Source organism: Poromitra crassiceps, assembly GCF_964638095.1.
Source record: "Poromitra crassiceps genome assembly, contig: HAP1_SCAFFOLD_869, whole genome shotgun sequence".
Classification (NCBI taxonomy): Eukaryota; Metazoa; Chordata; class Actinopteri; order Beryciformes; family Melamphaidae; genus Poromitra; species Poromitra crassiceps.
Genome location: NW_028151540.1, coordinates 37,501 through 58,947, shown reverse-complemented (window position 1 = coordinate 58,947; position 21,447 = coordinate 37,501). Strand labels below are relative to the sequence as shown.

At 45.4% G+C, this 21,447-nt stretch overlaps 1 protein-coding gene across 1 annotated transcript in view; it reads left to right on the top strand.

The window, feature by feature from the left end:
* Positions 1 to 1,773: 1,773 nt before the first annotated feature.
* Positions 1,774 to 21,447, top strand: part of LOC310771604 (receptor-type tyrosine-protein phosphatase mu) — a gene marked incomplete at both ends in the record, with an annotated part of 30,151 nt that continues 10,477 nt past the window's right edge. The window contains 7 exons of the mRNA XM_083664182.1: positions 1,774 to 1,810; positions 7,799 to 7,896; positions 12,454 to 12,570; positions 13,698 to 13,852; positions 14,609 to 14,744; positions 18,794 to 18,943; positions 20,425 to 20,598. Of these exons, the coding sequence (XP_083520308.1) occupies positions 1,774 to 1,810; positions 7,799 to 7,896; positions 12,454 to 12,570; positions 13,698 to 13,852; positions 14,609 to 14,744; positions 18,794 to 18,943; positions 20,425 to 20,598 (867 nt within the window). The remainder of the gene's footprint in view (positions 1,811 to 7,798; positions 7,897 to 12,453; positions 12,571 to 13,697; positions 13,853 to 14,608; positions 14,745 to 18,793; positions 18,944 to 20,424; positions 20,599 to 21,447) is intronic.

The following is a 21,447-nucleotide window of genomic DNA, read 5'->3' as shown; positions in this document are numbered from 1 at the left end:
ACTGGCAGCCGCGGTAAGCCCTTCATCATGCGTCTCCCCCTCTCAGAAAATAAAGAGCTGAATGGGTGTATAGTAACACAAAACAAGCGGTTTTCAAACAGCTGGCTGCCAGTGTTATGCTCAATTCTGTATCCCCGCCGAGAATTGCATCCCCACCATATTTTGGGCTGTTTTGGGCTGTTTTAACAGGGGGTTGCAAATCTCAGCAGGTACAAAATCTGTTCTGCCAAATAATGCATCCCCCTCTTAAGTTTCTTTTCAGACACTTTAGAGTCAAACACCAGCTCATTTTATATATTATTTTAGCTATTTTGACTTGACTTGAGAATTTCATACATCTAACACTCACCTGCTCTGACAAAAGAGGGGGATGCATATTTCGGCAGGTACTGTAACCTCATAAAATAGCCTACACATCTGCAGTGGGTTGCACCAGCTGTCGGTAAGTTGAAACGTAACCTAGTTTGAGCGTAAAGTCTCACTAAGTCCGAGTTTACGCACTACTAAAAATATTTGGGTTGCACCAAGTGAAATAGTTACAACGTAGGCATAAGTTAGAACTTAAATTTTACACCTATGTCTTACTAGGTGTAAAGTCCTTAAAGTCCGTAAAGTAGGTAATTGGCACAGCTGGCAATTGGCACCATGGCGCAGTATTGTTTTGCGTCGGTAACGTGTTCTCCGTGATAAATTACACCCTTTGATATTTATGACTCACGCTTTTGTTTTCCACAAGCTGCGTCACTGCATACAAATTAAAATAACCACAACAATTTAGCGAGGCAGGATGGTCGTAAATTAGCCTACAATGCATGATGATGAAGAGCTCACAGATCAACATTAACAGTAGCCTATTATGAACCTAAACGTGTTATTGTAAGTCGCTTTGGATAAAAGCGTCTAAATGACGTAATTTAATGTAATGTAAACGAACGTTACTCAATAACGTTCTCATTTGGTGATGAAATATGAAAGCACTAATTTGCGGTGGGCAACATGGCCCGACTGTTTTCACTCCACTTAATTAAACAATGGTAAATAAACACTGTTTCCACCGTGCTTTTCACTGATTGGTCACAGATACTGTACACGTCATTTTCTGCGACACTATTTTGGCTACTGTGAGGTTTAAGGACTACTAGTTGAGATGTACCTTACGTCTCCGTGGTGCAACTAAACAAAGACACAACTTTAGTGTCAAACTAACTAGTTTGAACGTAGCAGTTAGTGTGGACTTTACACCCTAACTTAAGACAGAACTTACGTTCAGCTGGTGCAACAGGCTGCTGCCGAATAATGCAAGGTGGGGATGCAATTCACGGCGGGGATGTAGAATTTGGCATAACACCGGAACATTTTCATGTGCCTGAAAATTGAGCGGAATACACATTTCCCAAACAATTCCTCTCGGGATGGAGCAGCGGTGTCATGCAGAAAATGCAAACAGCTGTTAACTGTAGGCAGACTCCAGCTCTCAGTCTAAATGTTTATGCAAAGTTGATGTGAAGCCTTTCAGCAGAGGAAACGTATGGGTATTGTTTGTGTGTGTGTGTGTGTGTGTGTGTGTGTGTGTGTGTGTGTGTGTGTGTGTGTGTGTGTGTGTGTGCATGCGTGCGTGTGTGTGAATTTGTATATTAATATATATTAATATGAGTATGTTTTGGCATTAAGGGGCAGTCTCCATTGTTTCTTAGAGCAGCAGGCTCTAATGAGTAGGAGGAAAGTCAAGTGATTCTCATATTCTCATGTCTGGATTTTGTGTTTGTGTTTCAGGGCTACCACAGGCCAAACCACTACATCGCTACTCAAGGTAAGAATAAAACTTTCAAAAAATTCTGAGACGCTCTCGGTCGGAAACGTGTGGGCGGTGTGAATTTAAGGCTGTCTGTCTATGTGTGTGTGTGTATGTGTGTGTGTGTGTGTGTGTGTGTGTGTGTGTGTGTGTGCGCGTGCATGTGCGCGCAGGTGTGCAGGTGTTGCGCAAATATCTCTCCGTACATCCCCCTCGTTGTTTACACACCCTCTCGCAAACTATACTCTTTGATGCTCAGTCGAGTGTGTGTTCAGGGAATCTGATATCGTTCAGTGCACAAACACACACACACACACACACACACACACACACACACACACAAACACACACACACACACACCTCTTAGCAAGCAAAGCAGCACTCTCTCCCTCTCTCTCTACTCTCCTCTCTCCTTCCATCGGTGGTGTGGGAGCGGTTAATCAGTCAGTGGGGGAGAAAGCTGAATAAATAAATGGATTAGCTGACATGTACAGGCACATTTTGTCACTGTGTTAATCTGGCCGGCAGATTCGCAGGGCGAGGAGCACTTACCGTGACCCCAGAGGTTAAGTCTGATTGATGGTTAATTGTTATGAATTTTGCGTGGAGCCTCACTCCCACACAGCGGGGGGGGCTGCTTGCATGGGGATCTTGCGCACCACTTTGGAAAAAAGAAGAAGAAGAAAAATCAGTCGAGGGGGAAAAAAAGGGAAGAGGCGTTTTTGCGAAGAGGCCTTAATGGATTCACAATCTGCTTTGGCGGAGCTGGGAGTTGCATAATTACCTGTTTATTAGAGCAGCGCCTCTCTTCCTCGGTGTCTCAATTAAAACAAGCCTCTGTTTGCTCTTACTTCAGTAAGAGATAGCATACCAATCAGCTCGTGTGGCTGTCTGTATGCATTGCATGTGTGGTGCACACACACCGGCCGCCTTGTGCTGACCACCGCAGTCAAACACGCCACCTAAAGCCCTCTGTCAAGTTGCACTTTGCTCCAGCGCGTCCTCATTGTGCAAAAACAAGCAGCTGGATTATTATGACTCCTATAATTGCCTTAGTCATTAAGAGCATCCCATATTTCTTCATTTTAAAATATGCATATGGAGACTGAGCAGCAGTCAAAAGAAATATTGCAAACGGAAACCATCTCTTATATGAAGAGCTTGAGAAGCTGTGCACGTTTCCATTCAACTTAATTAGCCCCTGTTTTCTCATCGAGTTTGCATAATAAGTCCTCACTTCACATCGACTCTATCGGGAACGTGATTTGGACTTTCAGTGGGTAGAGCCATCCAGGAAAAAGAAGTGTGTGTGTGTGTGTGTGTCTGTGTGTGTGCGTGCGTGCGTGCGTGCGTGTGTGTGTGTGTGTGTGTGTGTGTGTGTGTGTGTGTGTGCGCGCGCGGGTGCGTCTGTGTTTGTGTGAAACATCTGTATTCTCCCGGAGAGCAGGTCCTTTTATAATTCATCATCATCCTGGGCAGACTGACAGGAAGGAAGGCTCAGTCTGCTGACACGGAGGCAGAGAGCGGCCAGAGATGATAGGAGCAGCAGACACAGGCCTGTCTCTCTCTCAGTCGACAAACTGCATACAGTAGCACCAGTGAAAAGTGCACCTGGGCATTGGCACAGTTGCAGAAAATGAGGAAGTAGTCTCCCCCCCCACCACCCCCCACCCACCCCACCCTACCCCCCCGGTAAAGTTTTTTAGCGAGTGACACTTCCACTAAAGCCCACTGGGACCAATGGCAGCTCAGGAAATGATGAGGCCCACAATAGTGCTGGATAAGCTAAAAAATCGTTGTCATAAATCGGGGGAGGGGAGGGGGGGGGGGGGGGGGGCGCCTGATATGGCGGACGACGCGTGGGCTAACGTGGTGGCCGTTCTCTCACGTCATAAACTACAATGACACTCATTAGTTGCTGCTTCATTGATGAGTCCCTTCGCTCCGTCAAGGTGACGGGCGGCAGGCAGGTACAACAGCTGTCACTCCATAAAAGTCTCATCAGCCGAGCTCTGCTCCTCATTATGTAGGTCATTCTCTCAAACAGGGCTCTTTTTGCTGCAGGACCACAACGAGCCACCGTTGTTATTATTCACCGGCACCCAACTGTAGCTCGCCTACTAAGCTGATTGAGAGCAGCCCTGCCGGTTTTAACCCCTCGGCTGGGTCGGTTTTAACCCCTCGGCTGGGTCGGTTTCATGTCGTGCTGATCAGACATCAGTTTCCTCCTAGTGGAGGCTGTGTGGATTACATTGAGACGGGTGTACAAACACTTCGTATAATTCCAAGTATCCTCCTGGCGACGTGCAAAAAATATTCATGACACAGGAAAAGGCTCAATTTCATCAAGCAACCCCCCAACCCCCCCGCCAGCACCACCACCACCGATCCTTCCTCCCCACCCGCACAAGTGCCAAATGTCACCAGCAGCGCACCGGTTTTATAATTTACAGGTAACATCTCTAAGCCCACTGGGGGAGAGGAAGAGAGAGAGAGGGGGGCAAATCAATGATGAGTGAGTGTACATAATGCCGGAGTCTGCTGCATGTAATATTAATGCGCAAGGCGAGAGAGGAGCCTAGCCTCTGTGTGTGTGTGTGTGTGTCTGTGTGTCTGTGTGTGTGAGTGTGAGTGTGTGTACTGTACCCACACACGTGCCACCCGCTGATCCGGAGTTTTGCGGCATCGCTGGCTTGGGGGGATTTCTACACAGCTGTCACACTCCTGGCTTCTGAGGAGGCAGAACAGGCCTAGTCCCAAAACATTACCTCTCTGACAGCTGCATGTGAAGTTCCTCCTGGTGCTCTCTACTCCTCTGAAGTGCCTCCTCCAAACTCCTCCAACTAGGCCCCCGCACGCAGCACTGCACACAGCGCTCTCACCTCGCAGCTCTCCACTTACTAATCTGCGGCTAAAGCGTTTGAGACCACAAGCAGGCGCTCGGAAAGGCCCTTTATCAAGGTTCCTCGGGTGTTTGAGTCGTGCTTTTTGAGCAGCTGTAGTGCTTGATTTGCGCTAGAGATCCCTCTGTGTTAAGTGTCGTACTTCCTCGTGTCTCTCACCCCTAGTTCAGCAAAATCACTTCCACATGAAACCGGCAAACTAGGCCCCTTTTTAAGATCTTTTAAAGATTTAAAATACCCTTTTTATCACCCTGTTTGATTGTTCTTACATACTTATTTGATAGGTTTCCCAGCATCTCCTCCTCACATAGTTGTTCCGTGTCCCTGAATCTCAAGCAGTTTATGGGACGTTCTTTTGCTCCTGTCTGCTCCTGTCATATTTGTAGTCACTGTGGGCTTATTTTTCACTCAATATATACGCTTATAAGCCCTGCACCTCTAAACAGCACAATCGCTAGATGGATGGAGAACTCAAAAATGTCTCACAGCGCTCCAAAGTTAGGCTAAACTTTGGCGAGGGAAAAACTGGCATGGCCATTTTCAAAAGGGTCCCTTGACCTCTCACCTCAAGATATCTGAATGTGAATGTGAACGGGTTCTATGGGTACCAAACCTGGAGACAGTCGTTTCTCTCTGTTAGAGGTGATGATAATGATGATGATGGTTCATGCAAACGGTTTATTTTTGGCGAAATTTTAAATCAGACTAGAATAAAGTGATTTTATATCATTATTTTGACGGAAGTGTTCATCGGACATGATTAGTTCAAGGACCATCGGGAATTGGAAAATCCGACTATACTTTCAAGTTTCTGGCTCTGATAGATGGTGTAATTCTTCCTAAAAATCATGCCGTTCTCTCCTGCCAACGATATTTGGGATCCAGAGCATATGGAACCATAACTCTCTCTCTGGCTTCACAGGATCGAGCCTTCCATTGGACGGTTTACCATACAATACCAAGTGTTATTGTGTTACTTAAGTCCTACACACCAGCTGTCCCACCTGCCCAGACTCCTTCTCCAAAACTTCTCCGCAGTGCGTCTCTCCTCCCCCAGGGATGTGTGTGGGAGGTAGCCGAGTGGGTGGTCCAATCAGGTTGGATCCTTAGGAGATTGGAATTGGAGATTGAGTTCCTACATTTGAAATCGAGGCCCACCACATGCAAAGCAGGAATATTGAGGCGTTTCATGCCAAATTGCTAGATATCCATTTCGGGGGTGTACAAAAAAAAGTCATCTCAAGTATATTTCTCCATATTCCCAAAAATACAAATGATCATGCACTCTAAAATGTTATTGTTTTTGAACCAAAGTTTGTACAGATGAAGTAGAGAGACACACCATATGCAAACGCAGGCTGCGGAAACACAAGGATGGAGATGGCGTTTAGGTTCAAACCACTTTATATCCATTTTGAGGAATAAAATGAATGAATAGAATGAATTTCATTACAGTTTTTTCCAAAATGCAAGTGATTACAATACATCATGAGATGCTTTACTTTACAGTGATTTTAGAACCACCAAGAAGCGGAACGTGTGTCCAGTGCCTTATTGTTTTACACCTACCTTACCTTGTTTGAAGTCTAAGTAAACCTGCATCTTTTACCATTCCAGAGTAAATGGAGATGCAATAAGGGAAAGATAATATTACATCATTGCCTAGTGAATAATCAAATTTTAAAAGGCTCGCCCGCCCTGCTCGCCTGCCCTGCAGCTCGCATACGCAGCTCGGTGATGATGTCATCAGTGATGACATCATCAATGATGACATCATCACTGAACTCTCGCCTCAGCCTTAGGGCAATCAGCCTTAGGGCAATTAGCGCAATTAATCTGCCCTAATTAAAACATACCCGCATGGGTGCTCTTTACACCCCCTGAAAGTTTCAGCCCGATCGCACGTTAAACGGCATAGCTGTGGCCGACCAAAATTCTTGAAAGAGACAGAGAAACAGAGTCCACATTGCCAAATTTATATATAGATAGATAGATAGGCGAGGATGAAAATATTATTTTTCTTTTATTGCATCTGCATTTACTCTGGAATGTTAATAGATTTAGGTTTACTTACACTTGATGTAAATTTTTTGTGTGCTTCTGTGTGTGTGTGTGTGTGTGTGTGTGTGTGTGTGTGTGTGTGTGTGTGTGTGTGTGTGTGTGCGCGAGTTTGAGTCCCTTTACCTAATTCGGCAAGGCTCCAGGTAATTCACATTAACGATAGAGAATGCACAACTATGGAGATTTGCATTCACTAATTAATTTGTCCGTTTTTTTTTCACTTGGCACTTGATTAAAACCAATATTAATAATTTGAATTAAGCAGAGTAATAATTGAATTCCTATCATTTCACAATTATTGCTCAGTGAAGTTTTAAATATGGAAGGGCTTGAATGGGTCTCTACTCATTTATTTTGATGTCCACCAGCCATATTCAGCTCTGCTCTGCTGGAAAGGCTACTGCTGAGCAGATGACGAGTAGTAGTAATTATTGTGTGCTTAGCGGCATTCATGCACATGCACATGCACATGCACATGCACATGCACATGCACATGCACATGCACATGCACATGCACATGCACGCACGCACGCACGCACACACACACACACACACACACACACACACACACACACACACACACACACACACACACACACACACACACACACACACTCACACACACACACACACACACACACACACACACACACACACACACACACACAGGCACAAGCTTTGGCCCCCTCTTTAAATCTGTGATTCATTTGTACTGTCTTGTTTTCATCTCTATTGGAGTCCTTTGTTGTAGAATAAGCACGAAGCGACGGACCTGTTTTGTATAAAACACGACAAATAAATCTGACTTGGCATGTTTTTCAATGCTCGACCCAAGGAGGAAAAATGCTGTGGAAAACGCTCCATAAACTGCATTGTTACTGTACAACCATAATACCTCCCTCTGTTTATATTGACTGACTCTCCCTCAATTTCTCTCTCTCTCTCTTTCTCTATCTCCCTCCCTCTCTCTCTCTCTATCTCCCTCTCTCTCTCTCTCTCTCTCTCTCTCTCTCTCTCTCTCTCTCTCTCTCTCTCTCTCAGGACCTATGCAGGAGACGGTCTTTGACTTCTGGAGGATGGTCTGGCAGGAGAACACAGCAGCCATCGTCATGGTGACCAACCTGGTAGAAGTGGGCAGGGTGGGTATTAATTAGAAGTTCACTCTATCCAAAGAGTATAGAAGCCAAGAGATGAGGTGCTAGTGCTTTTTCTTTGACAACCATTGATGCCATTTTGGCCTGAAAACGTCTCCTTGCACCAATGGGAAAAAGCACAGAACCATGACAGACTTTGACAAAGAGCCACACCATGACCGGGAAGAACACAGGCCATTTCGGTAGAGGTACTTTTGTATGGCACTTTGTAGGTGGGAGGTTTTACTGGCGTCATTAAGATAGTCTCCTACATGTCAAAATGGCGGATTTGATGTGCGCTGATGTTGCAATAGAACAGTGGTTCCAAAACTGCGGTACGCATACCCCTAGAGCAGGGGTGGGCAATTATTTTTCATGGGGGGGCCACATGAGAAACCCAGATTGTTGCCGGGGGTCGAACAAATATTGTCATGCCGTAACCCATGGATGGGTAACTTTGATGATAGAGAGGGCCACAAACAATGTCCTCGCTAACCAGGTTTTGCTGAGGGCCGAACGGCGCCAGCGTGAAAACTTTGGTGCATTTGAAGCCACGTTTAGAGGAATAACTCATTTTAAATTAACAGTTGTGATGTCATTATTCAGTCTTAACCACCAATATTTCATCCTTTTCTCACTCACTCCTACTGTATGTCACCACCTGCTCTCAGGGCTTGAAATTAACTTTTTTGACCACCTGCCAATATGGCTGCTGGATTTTAAAGTTACCAGCCAATTAGAATTTCCACTAGCCAAAATGTTTTTCTTGAAATAAATCAGAATATGAGTGGGTTAATTTAAGCATAAGTATCAGTAAGTGGCCCGGGATGATCAAAGCCTGTGTTGAGGGTCACACGAACAAAAATGCAGTCTTGAAGCTAAATAAATCCAAAACCAATGAGTTAATTATTTAAATTTCTAATTCAATGTAGCCTTTTAGTCATAAAGATTATTGAAAGATATTCCATATTCCAGACTGAAATGCTATAACAGAAGTGGAGTATTGGCCAGAATGACATGAACATTTGGACACTTATTCAGCGGGTATCTTGCATGTTGCGTTCAGGTGCACTGTGTAAAAAAAAGAAAAAAAAGGGCCACACAGGTGGCGCCCGCGTGCCGCATCCGGCCCGCGGACCGTAGTTTGCCCATGTATGCCCTAGAGGTATGTGGAAGTACTACAGGGGGGTCTTGAGAGAAAGGGGGAAATGGGAAAATGTAAGAATAAATCATGAAAATAAGAAGTGCCTGCCCCTTTCAAAGGTTTGCTGAACTCGCTGCCAGAGGGTTCTGTGAAAACAAACCACCTGCTTATTGGTCCAGCTTATTTTGTGCTGGATTATTTAGGTCGGAACTCGCCACAGGTGATCGATCAGAGCCACGGAGATGTCTTTCAAGCTTTATTGAAGTATCACAGGCAGAAGTAAGGCAGCAGGTTAAGTACGTGGCAGTTGAACAGAGAATTGGATAGAGTAGGGAGAGTGGAGCTAGTAGACAGAGAGGAGTGCACAGAGAGAGCGATAGATGCTTATACTTTGGCATGTATGACATCACCGATGCCATCACAGGAGCAAGTATGACATCACTGACACCGATGACATCATAGCAACAACTATGACATCACAGGTGCACCTGCCGTGATGACATGCTACAGTGACATCGTCCCCTGGCCGCTGGTTTGAATCCGGCCCGTGGGTCCCTCGGCATGAGAGAGCCGTTTCTACACTATCTAGCTGTGTATGCGAGCTGCAGGGCCCGCTCGGCGAGCTGCAGGGCGGGCGGGCCTAGGAATGGAGCATGCGTAGCGCGCGAGATGCCTAGTCTAACCAATATACCCATACAAAAATAACCTTTGACCTCCAGACGAGGGAACGCAGTGCAATGCTAATTTCCGGGTTGGCCTACAAGTTTTAGCAATGTAAGTTCTTTGCTCTAACGACAGGTCTTGGATCAGATTACCTCACCCACCGTCGCCCCCCCCCCAGTCGCATGCCTGCACTGAGAGCCAACCGCTCTGATTGCGGATCGCACCAATTCTACTTAGTCTTTGTTGGAGTATACATGCACAGGTATGTGTGTGCGACGCACGCACGCACGCACACTGTGCATGCGTGCGTGCGTGCTGGGCACTGACTCAGTGAGCCATGGGTCTCGTGCGCCGGCAGCTCTTTCTCCATCTCTCTGATCAGCAAGAAGTGAGAAGAAACTGATTGATGGCCTTCATTACCACAGAGGCATCCAGGCGACTGACTACTGTTTCATCTGAGTGCCTCTATAACAGGAGATTATACACCGCTGTAGCCGCCAGCTTCCAGCAGGCTCCCCCGAGCACCAGCGTCTCTTAATGTTGTCCTCGTTGGGACATAGAAGAGCTGTTGTTATTGAGTGGAGAGAGGGCTTCATAATGTTCACGCTCACTAACGACAGGGCCTGGGCTTAGTCCCTCACTTCGGCATGTGGCCTCACTCGAAAAAGCCCCCACTTCACTCCTAATTTGTTCCACTTAACTGGCGCTGTAGTTCCTCATGGTTAGGTTATAATCAAGAGAAAATGAAGGTCTTACTGGCGTAATGCTTTGACCGCCGAGGGATTTTCTCCACAAATCTTGAACACATTCACACAGAAAGCCCCTTAAACACCGACCGGCACTCCTTGATTTCGCTGATGTGCATTTCTTTTCCGGGGGACTTAAATGTAGCAGAGCTGATAATGATTCATGGCCCAGCATCTCTAGGCACCTCATTAGGCCGTTCCTCTACAGTAGCTGAGCCCGCCCCGCCCCACACCTTCTCCACACCTGCTTAGCCGCGGTGCCCGTCCTCCGCGGGGCCCCGGGCCCCCAAACCGTCTGTTATATGATCCTTGTCCAATGGGCGGGCGGGAGGCACAGTTGGTCACAGTGACGGTGGCTCCACCGAGGGCCCCATAAAAATCACTCCGCCATATCACAGCGGGCCATCTGCTCTGCTCAGCCGCTGATGAACTCTGGGAAATCCTGGCACGCACTCACACACACACACACACACACACACACACACACACACACACGCTGCCTCCATCTCGCCGGTCGCACACACAGGGGTGGCGCTTGGCACACTTTGATGTACGACAGGTTTGGATTGGGAGGCGGTGTGCCGACGCGATGAGGTGATGTGTGTGTGTGTGTGTGTGTGTGTGTGTGTGTGTGTGCATATTTCCATCCATTTTGTCCGAATGAGCGTGAGTACTGTATACACACACATGCATTCATAAGCGTGTCCGTGCTAAAAGAACATCTGTGTGTACGCCGGCATAATTTAGCCCAAAGGCTCATCTTCCTCCAAACCAGGAGCCTGATTCAGAGCGATCTAATAAGGTAATGGCTTCTGCCTAATTCAATCTGGCTGGAAGCGGACGGTGGATTTGTGATTGTCATCGGGGATTACTCATCATGGGGTGTGAGAGAGAGGAGAGAGAGAGAGGATTACTCATCATGGGGTGTGAGAGAGAGGAGAGAGAGAGAGGATTACTCATCATGGGGTGTGTGAGAGAGAGGAGAGAGAGAGAGGGACCATCCTGAAGTCCCCCCTTTGTCTGTGAGGGACCGTCCTGAAGTCCCCCCTCTGTCTGTGTCACTCCACACACACCCAAATCTCATTTCACCCCTAATCAGAGCATCGACTCCACAAATGAAAATTGAATCTAGCTGTGGCTGATGTCGCCTTTGTCCCTCATCACAAATTATCATTGGCTGATATACCTCCGTCATCTCTATCTCTATTATCGCCCTTACTCCCTCACTATCAACAGTTTAATTGGACGAGGGGGGCTGGGGGTAATTTTGCACTCTGACAATACCTAATACAAGTAATATTTCCAGTGGGGGGTTTTAGATTTCTTTTGGGAAATCTGTTTTAAACAGCCGATGGTTTATCATTTCATGTGATTATTGGATTGTCATTAGATCTCCCTCATCAAATTGTAAGGCGCTATATTTTTTTATGTGTTGTCCTATTTCTTCGCACTGACAGACAGAACTTAAGGTGGAGAAATCTTACAGCCCTGAGGTGCTTTATTCTATTCTGTTCATGTTCATGTTCCTGTTCTCTAGACGTCTGGACTTCAGTACAGTCTACCTTTACACTCATTTTCACATTATCGATGTGCGAATGAAAAAGCAATAACGTGCGAATGAGCTCTCCATCGATACATAAGATTCCCATTTACAGCAGCTCCTCGAGCGGGGGCCGAGCCTAATACGAAGCGAACCTCATTTTGACTTGAAATAAATGCTTTAGAAACTGAAATATCAGGTGGAAAATGGAAGGTAATGTTAGGGTGACACTTTTGTTTATTGGAAAAAAAAGTAGAACCTTACCCATTTAGGTTGCCGACTTGAAACTAACTTGCGCGAATGCGCGCGCGCGCGCGTGTGTGTGTGTGTGTGTGCGTGCGTGCGTGCGCGCATGCATGCTCACTGAAACAAACAATGTTTGTCTAAGTATTCATGCACATAAATAAATGTAGTTATCATCTATTGACATGCACGTGTGGTTATGAATGGTTTCCTTGTGTCACTCTCAGGTGAAGTGCTGTAAGTACTGGCCCGACGACACCGAGATCTACAGAGACATCAAGGTGACGCTGATAGAGACACAGCTGCTGTCAGAGTACGTCATCAGGACCTTCGCCGTGGAGAAGGTACGATCTTTTGAACCTTCCATGCAGGAGAGATTTGAAGAGCATTCATACTTCACAGTCAGACATTCACACCGTAGCTGCTCCACTGAGGAAGTTAAGACACCAGTTGCTGAGCAGTGCTGGGGAAACTTACTTTTAAAAGTACACTAATTACAGTTCAATCATGAGAGAGCTGTGGGTAAAATTTGACAAGCAAGCTTTATTCACAAATAGCATGGCGACTAGTTTTGGCGTAATGACTCCGTGATCAGATGACGCTCCTCTTGTGGTGAGAGAGGAGGCCATCTGCTCAGTCTAGGATAGAGAATTCCCCCCACGTAGGGAATTCTTCAGGAGTCAAGACATTGGTGGTGGACTGGGGAGGTGGGTGGGGCGAAACCCAGCTCCAGAGAAGATGATCAGCCCGAGGTACAGCCAGCCAGTGAGGTGAACGATCAGGAAGAGGATGATGACGTGCTGACCACTGCTATATATACTACACACGTCATAGGCTAAGCAGCGATGTCATAACAGACGTCATATTGACAGATGACAGGGACTGATTGGCTATTGAGGATGGGGTGATGAATCAGGAGACACACGTCAAAACAGATGTCACGTTCACTTCCCCCACCAAAGGCTTTCCTGCTAGAATAGGAAGTGAGTGACCCTCTAACCTGCAGGCTTTAACTTCAGACACCTGTGATGGGTGTTAAAGAACAGTCAGTCATTTACATTACGATCTCACTTTAGGCATTTCACTCACACTCCTGACAAGCCAGCAGGTAGTTCAGTCCAACTGTAGGATAAGCTAGTTCTCCAACATTGCAATACAAGGGTCAAAGCCGCATTTCCAACACAATGGAAGTAACATACTTGTATGCCTGCGTCTCTAAAGGATCATGCATGACAGAGATGTGCTAGGTCAAGACAAAGCGAACAGTGGCCTTGCACATCCTGTTTGCCTGGAGATAATGCAATCTTTGTTCGAGCCCATCCTCTAGTCTGTCCATGAAGTGTGTATTTATTTTCAATCCAACGCGGTGTTTGCCTTTGAGGGAACTCTCACCTCGCCTACGCCCTGAATCCTCCGTCTCCTCGCCACATCCCGCCCATGTGTGTTTAACATGATGGACTGTGTTCCTCAGAGAGGGGCTCACGAGATCCGGGAGATCCGACAGTTCCACTTCACGGGCTGGCCGGACCATGGCGTGCCCTACCACGCCACGGGCCTGCTGGGCTTCATTAGGAGGGTCAAGTCCAAGACCCTGACCAACGCCGGCCCCATGGTGGTTCACTGCAGGTCAGCACGCACTGCCGTCCACCGCTTTCATACTTTCTTTCTCTTCTTGCTTTCATCCTGTCTTCCTTTCTCTGACAAGAGCTTTGAAACCTTGTTAAAGCAAAGTCCTATATAAATAAACATATCCAACATATGACATATTATTCCATTCTGACTAGTAGACACAGCATATGTACACTCGAGTCTATAGTCTATTTAGGGGTCAGTATTCTGGAGGCAAGCCGGAATGTATAGATATTAATCTATGCAAAGGACGATGCTAGTTCATTTGGCATTTGTTTGTGGATCTGTGTGTGTGTGTGTGTGTGTGTGTGTGTGTGTTTGTGTGTGTGTGTGTGTGTGTGTGTGTGTGTGTGTGTGTGTGTGTGTGTGCGCGTGCGTGTGTGCGTGTGCACGTGTGTGTGTGTCATAGAAAATCCTTTTCTAGCCCAAAGTCCTTTTGCGTTGAAATTGTTGTTATTTAGAAGAGAAACAAAAGCTTATCTTCAATAAATGTATCTTAAGGAACAAAATGTCATCCTAAAACAGAAATCACACATTATGCCAATAAGATTGGACAGTGCAGTTCTGGTGAATAATTAGTAACTATTATAAATATTAAAATATTGAGCTTGATCGAGTAACTGTTGTGCAATGTATTTTATATTAAGTATGCTGGAGGTAAATCCTAAATCTCAAATGTCCTTTTCCCAGTAAAACCAAAGGTCTGTGTTGGTCCCCTGAGTTTTCTGCTCTGTCTCTTATTGGTCTCTGCAGTGCCGGTGCTGGCCGGACGGGCTGCTTCATCGTCATTGACATCATGCTGGACATGGCTGAGCGAGAGGGAGTGGTGGACATTTACAACTGTGTGAGAGAGCTGCGCTCACGGAGGGTCAACATGGTCCAGACAGAGGTACAGTACTGTGTGAGAGAGCTGTGCTCATGTAGGCTCAACCAGAGCCATTTACTGTATATAGAAGAGTCGCGACATCTCCATTCACTCAGTTTTTTAATCTCAAGAGTTCCCGGAAGTAAGGTTCTGGACTAAGCAGCGTTGGAAAGAGTGAGGCTGTGCTCTCCAATAAACACCATTTGTGAGAAATGATCATTAAAAATGTAAAAGTGACACATGAATGACGACTACACCAGATCAAGTACAATAAATTAATTACAATTAAAACCTGTCCCTGAGATGACTTCTGGAGACCAGGGGCCGGTTGCACCAACTGGTCTTAACTATGCCTGGTCGTAACTCCTACGTCGGTCTTAGTTAAGACCATGGACTTACGCCTGTTGCACCAACACGGCTTATATCTGGTCTTAACTATGCTGGTCGTAGCAATGCGCGTCCATGTGAATTGCCAGGGAATGCACCCTGATTGGATGATGTTGCAAAAAATGTGCCTCGCGACCTGCTTGGAGCACTGTGCCACTACGCTCTCTCAGCCACTACTGTAAAACACCCTCCCTCCTCCCATCCTCCCTCGCTCCGGGGGAAAAATGACGGCTATTGAGCAGACAGAGTCAGTCTGAATGAAATTGAATGTAACGTTCCCAATTCTATGTATTAACTTCTAAAAAACTAACGGCAACATTTTGGAAGGCGGGTTAGGTTGACTAGTTAGTTATAATCTAACGTCGTGCTTTCAAAGACGGCGAAATATAGTCAGTTTGTGATGTACTTTGAAAGGGTCAGACGTTTAAAGAATCAAATTGTACACTATCAGCTTTATTTTAGCATTCAAAAGTAGCGCGAGCCCCCTTCAAGGCTATTCATTGGCTACTGAGTCACACAGTCCTCCGCTGATGCTACTCTCTTACTAGATTGCTCTGGGGTCAACATGGTCCAGACAGAGGTACAGTAATACTGTGTGGCAAAGCTGCCCCCGCTTCACAGACTCACCAGTCAAATATGGCAGACTGAGGATTCAGCTTGACAGGCTGTTAGCATCAAAAGAGGATTAAATAGCATCTGCAAGTACTGTAATTAGAGCTGCAACGTTTAGTCGAAAAAATTATCGTCAGATTAATCGATAATTCAAATAATCATTAGTTACAGCACTAACTGTTGTTTTTTTAAATGTAAACCCCACCTATCTGCTGCTCCAAATAGATTAAAACAAATGTTAACTAGAATACCTTGCAAAGTAAGGTGCTCTATTCTAAAATGCCATAATATAATTTGTGGGAAATAAATTCATTGCCAGACGTTTATTATTTGATATTTCTACAACACAGAACATCCAGGCTGTGAAGGTTTAATTATATGTCAATCAATGAGTTGCCTACTATCCTTTGAAAAGCAACATAATTAGCGTTATTCTTTTCACCCCCATCAATCATTTTCTCAAGTCTAAAGTCAAGTGGCACAGTTTTCAAACAGTGGATATCTGGCAGGTACAGTATGATAAGTACTGTATCTCATAACTCTTCAGATTCTGTTGAACCCATACTGTATCTGGTGGGTGTGAAGCAAGTCGTTTGTAGCGTTTGTTTGAAGCTGCTTGAAGCACCAGGTGAGTGGTGTTTATACAGTGGAGTACAGGGGCCGGTTGCACCAACTGGTCTTACACTGGTCTTAAGCTAAGTTGGTCGTAACTTTACGACCTAACAGCTACGCCGGTTGCACCAAGACGACTTAAGCCTTATTTTCACTACGCCCAGGCGTAACTCCTACGCCTCGTCAGGAGGAGGCGTAGAGCCTGCCTGTAACAGAGATCTCCGCGGAGACCTTTTTGACCGTCATCGTCGTAACACCGCCAGTTCGCCGTCTTTGAAAGCACGACGTTAGATTATAACTAACTAGTCAACCTAACCCGCCTTCCAAAATGTTGCCGTTAGTTTTTTAGAAGTTAATACATAGAATTGGGAACGTTACATTCAATTTCATTCAGACTGACTCTGTCTGCTCAATAGCCGCCATTTTTCCCCCGGAGCGAGGGAGGATGGGAGGAGGGAGGGTGTTTTACAGTAGTGGCTGAGAGAGCGTAGTGGCACAGTGCTCCAAGCAGGTCGCGAGGCACATTTTTTGCAACATCATCCAATCAGGGTGCATTCCCTGGCAATTCACATGGACGCGCATTGCTACGACCAGCATAGTTAAGACCAGATATAAGCCGTGTTGGTGCAACAGGCGTAAGTCCATGGTCTTAACTAAGACCGACGTAGGAGTTACGACCAGGCATAGTTAAGACCAGTTGGTGCAACCGGCCCCTGGTCTCCAGAAGTCATCTCAGGGACAGGTTTTAATTGTAATTCATTTATTGTACTTGATCTGGTGTAGTCGCCATTCATGTGTCACTTTTACATTTTTAATGATCATTTCTCACAAATGGTGTTTATTGGAGAGCACAGCCTCACTCTTTCCAAAGCTGCTGGGCCCAATGCCTGGTAATACATGCTACAATAAAATGGTTTAGAGGCTTGTAAACTAGCGACATTTAGCTCACATTGATGGGTGAAAACATCCCTGGCTCAACCTCCAGCTTTACGCCAGTGTGTGGGCCACCGAAGGACTTTGCGCTTTCCTGAACACCGGCCATCTGGAGGCGGCCATAGTCCCGCTGAATGCATCATTTCCCCGTAATTCCTTTTAAATCACAAGCGTCATTGGACTTAATGGGCAAATGTTTCATCGTTGACGTGCGAATTGGGATTTGAGTAACTGGAGACCAAATGTTGTTCATCCAGAGTCACTCTCCTCAAGTTCAGTGACCTTCAGAGCGAGAGAGAGAGAAAGAGAGAGAGAGAGAGAGTGTGTGTGTGTGTGTGTGTGTGTGTGTGTGTGTGTGTGTGTGTGTGTGTGTGTGTGTGTGTGTGTGTGTGTGTGTGTGTGTGTGTGTGTGTGTGTGTGTGTGTGGTGTGTGTGTGTGTGTGTGTGTGTGTGTGTGTGTGTGTGTGTGTGTGTGTGTGTGTGTGTGGGTGTGTGTGTGTGTGTTTTCCCCTCGCAGGTGTTGGAGCTCGTTGGCACGGTTCCTCACCCCACGGTCGGGCACTAGCATTTCCGACGAGCCTGTTATCTGTCCGCCGAAATGAAAAGGCTTGTTGTTGTTTGTCGTATGTTAGCTGGATAAGATCTATTCCATCGGCACGTTCTGGTTTGAGCGCAATTTCCAACTCTCAGGTCAACAGTTCACGCTCTGCACTCGACGTGTCAGATGGCAACACATCTATTTTCTCTGTAAATCTGTAAAGCAGTGACCCCTGTGCATGTGTGCAGATTTTGGTCCAAAGTGACAAGGGAGCATCAGCTGAAAATGTCACTTCAGAATGGATTTACATCAAGCCTCGATCCCTGTCACCCTGTCACCCGGCCGGATGACTGACTGATGCGGAGAGGAGGAAATGTGTTGTGGTTTCCTGTTTGTTTGGCTCTCCGTGACGTTAAGGACATCTGGAGTCATTTTTGTTTGCAAGAGCTTTCATTGAAATTGACCTCGATAACGACGATGGTGATGATGATGATGATGATGATGATGATGATGGCCTTGTTAGGGCCACCATGGTTGATATGATCATGCAAAACCAAATGGATTTTTAAAATAGCGTCTTCCAGAACTGTGTTGATTTCTCAATTATTCAGTCTCAAGTGATAGCTGTACATGCAGCAGTAGTCAAAACAAGACGTGGGAGAATTAAATTCAACAAAACAAAAACAAAAAATGCTAAAATGTGACCTTTGAACATAGACGCTGACATACATGGAAATTACATGAAAGGCTGTAGAATAGTCATGGAAAGGTCATAGAATTAGTTAGGAACCCTGGGTCATGCATTTCTGATGATGATGATGATGATGATGATGATTATATTGGTGGTGGTAAAGATGATGATAAATCAGTTTATGGATGTTAACTATGAATGTTGTCCCTTAGGATTGTTGTGACCTGTCTGTCTGGTGGCAATACACATGATTTGATGATAGGGCTGTATTGATTATCTTTTTCTTTTCTTTCTTTCCAGGAGCAGTATGTCTTCATCCATGACGCCATTTTGGAGGCGTGTCTCTGCGGGGACACCACCATTCCAGCCAATCAGCTCCGCTCTGTCTACTACGACATGAACCGCCTCGACCCCCAGACCAACTCCAGCCCCATTAAGGAGGAGTTTAGGGTGAGAGCTGTTACTGTATCAGTCACAGTCTACTTTGGTAGATGTTTCTTCAATTAGCAGCAGATAGTTTGCATGATTTAAAAGTGTTTCCACTTTTGTTTTAATTTGTACTAGCATGAAAAAAATATGAGATAAAATTGAAAGTAACAACTTTCTAATTTAAAAAAGTAACTAATAATGGATTACAAGAATTGAAAAAAAAAACTACGTTAATAGTTGGCACAAGAAAAGTAATCAGAGTACTCTATTGTTCGCTTGATTTTCCTGTCAGAATGAGAACCAGTGACCTTCTAACCAGTCTAGTCTAGTATTGCATGTTTGTTTTGTTTTTTTTACATAATAAGACAGAAAATAGTTTGTGCAAATCCCTAAATGAACATTATCTCAGGGACAGGGTCAAAAACATGCTCTCTCTGGTTAATGATGCAGTCCCCCTCTGGGCCAATCAGGAACAAATATGTCACCTTGTTTTGACCTGTAATTGCAGCCAATCAGTGTTATTTTGAGAATGCTGGAAAGCAGTGATGAGATGCGCCATTCCCCCATGTTTCCTCACAAATCCCGCGTGTGGCGTCTGAGATATTGCTCATGTAATTAAAGAATTGCATTGTTAATTACAATAATGGGGGCACAATTAGCGCAGTGGAGACCTCCTGCATCAGTATGACAGCACGTACCTCTGTAGAGGGTAATGCACCAACGTCATTTTCTCACCAGAACACGCCCCCTCAGTCAGGCGCAGTAGCAACATGGTTGCCTTTAGTAGGTGAAACTGCAAAACAAACACATGGTTATCGGCTTAAATTAAAGGCAGTTGGACTTGACAGCGATCCTTACAACTTATCAAAGAACCAGTGGGCCATCGATGGACATTGACATGTGACCAGGAATCTAAAATCTAAAATAAAGAGCCTGCTCTTCTACCTGCTCTATCTGTTAAGCGCCTTGAGATCACTCTTATGATTTGGCGCTATATAAATATCAATTGATTGATTGATTGATTGATTGATTGATTAAATTGGGTTTCCTGACATTTATATATATATACAGTATAACATGACTAAACTTCATGTTACAGATAATATCCAGGAAAAAACACAGGCTGCCAAACAGACCGCAAAATGACAGTAACCTTATCAGGAGCGTTAGCTAACCAGCAGTAGGACAGACTCTTACTATGAATGAACCTGCTGGTTGTGTCAGATAGGCTCTCCATCAGTCATATCCACAGACAGAAGGCTAGGTTACATCCACTCATTATTCTCTGGTTACTGATGTTAACAACTTATTGCGAAAACTCGCTACTACAGTATTACAACTATTTCTCGTTGAATCTATTTGTACAGTCAGTCGCACAACAGCTCTTTCCCATTTTAGATGTGTTCTCACAGCATTCAAGCTGCAGCCACTCAGTCTTTCTAACACTAGGGGGCGTAACCCGCCCTGACGTCACGTGCATCCCCTCTGTTGCTGTGTGGCAGACTCTGAACATGGTGACTCCCACGCTGCGGGTGGAGGACTGCAGCATCGCCCTGCTGCCCAGGAACCACGAGAAGAACCGCTGCATGGACGTCCTGCCGCCTGACCGCTGCCTGCCCTTCCTCATCACCATCGACGGAGAGAGCTCCAACTACATCAACGCTGCCCTCATGGATGTAAGAGTCCCACACACACATTCATATTTCACATTGAAGGCATTTTAGCTGGTGGCCCTTTACAGACTGATTGATTTACAGTAAAGCAAAGATCCACCCTTGGATATTCATACACTGTTATTTATCATCAATCTGTGTTGTTCCATGCGTTATTTGGAGATCATTTCTTTTTTTTTAATTATTATTATTATTTTGTGTTTGTGTGAACACGCTTTCCTCCAAACTCAACCACTTCAGTTAGTAATGTCCTACATTTCCCAGAATGACTCAACCTATTGCACTCAACTGTACATGTAGGTGGACAGAGCAATGGGAATAGCATAGTAAGACCAATAAGATGAGTTTTTGGCCATGCCACTCAAACACAACGTCGCTTGTGGCTGCACTGCATTCTGGTATATTGAGGCTATACTGTCAGTGGATACATTTGTTTCTCTGCTTCTTCTATGATGGATTTCTCTCTGTATGATTGTCTAAAGTGTATTCAAAATGGCGGCTCTAGAAAGAAGCCCTCACTCTTTGAGTCTGAGGGACTGACCCCCCAAAACATTTACCTTCAAAGTTTCAGATCACTGGAAGTTGTTCTGCTCTTAAACTCAGTTGTAGCTGTGCCGTGTTTTTAGGGCGTATTTGACAAAGAACACCTGGACAGGGCGCTTGCATGGATCAAACCTTTCGGCTACACTGCTGCTCCAGGATGGTCTGGCTAACCACTGGGCCACCTTGAGATCCAGAAACCACATTGGAAACGCAGCGTCCTAATATAATCTCCCTAGACATGGAATCTCCATTACTCAGTAAGAGAGAGGTCAACGGAGGGAGGTCATTTGAAGAATGGTTAAAGGTTTA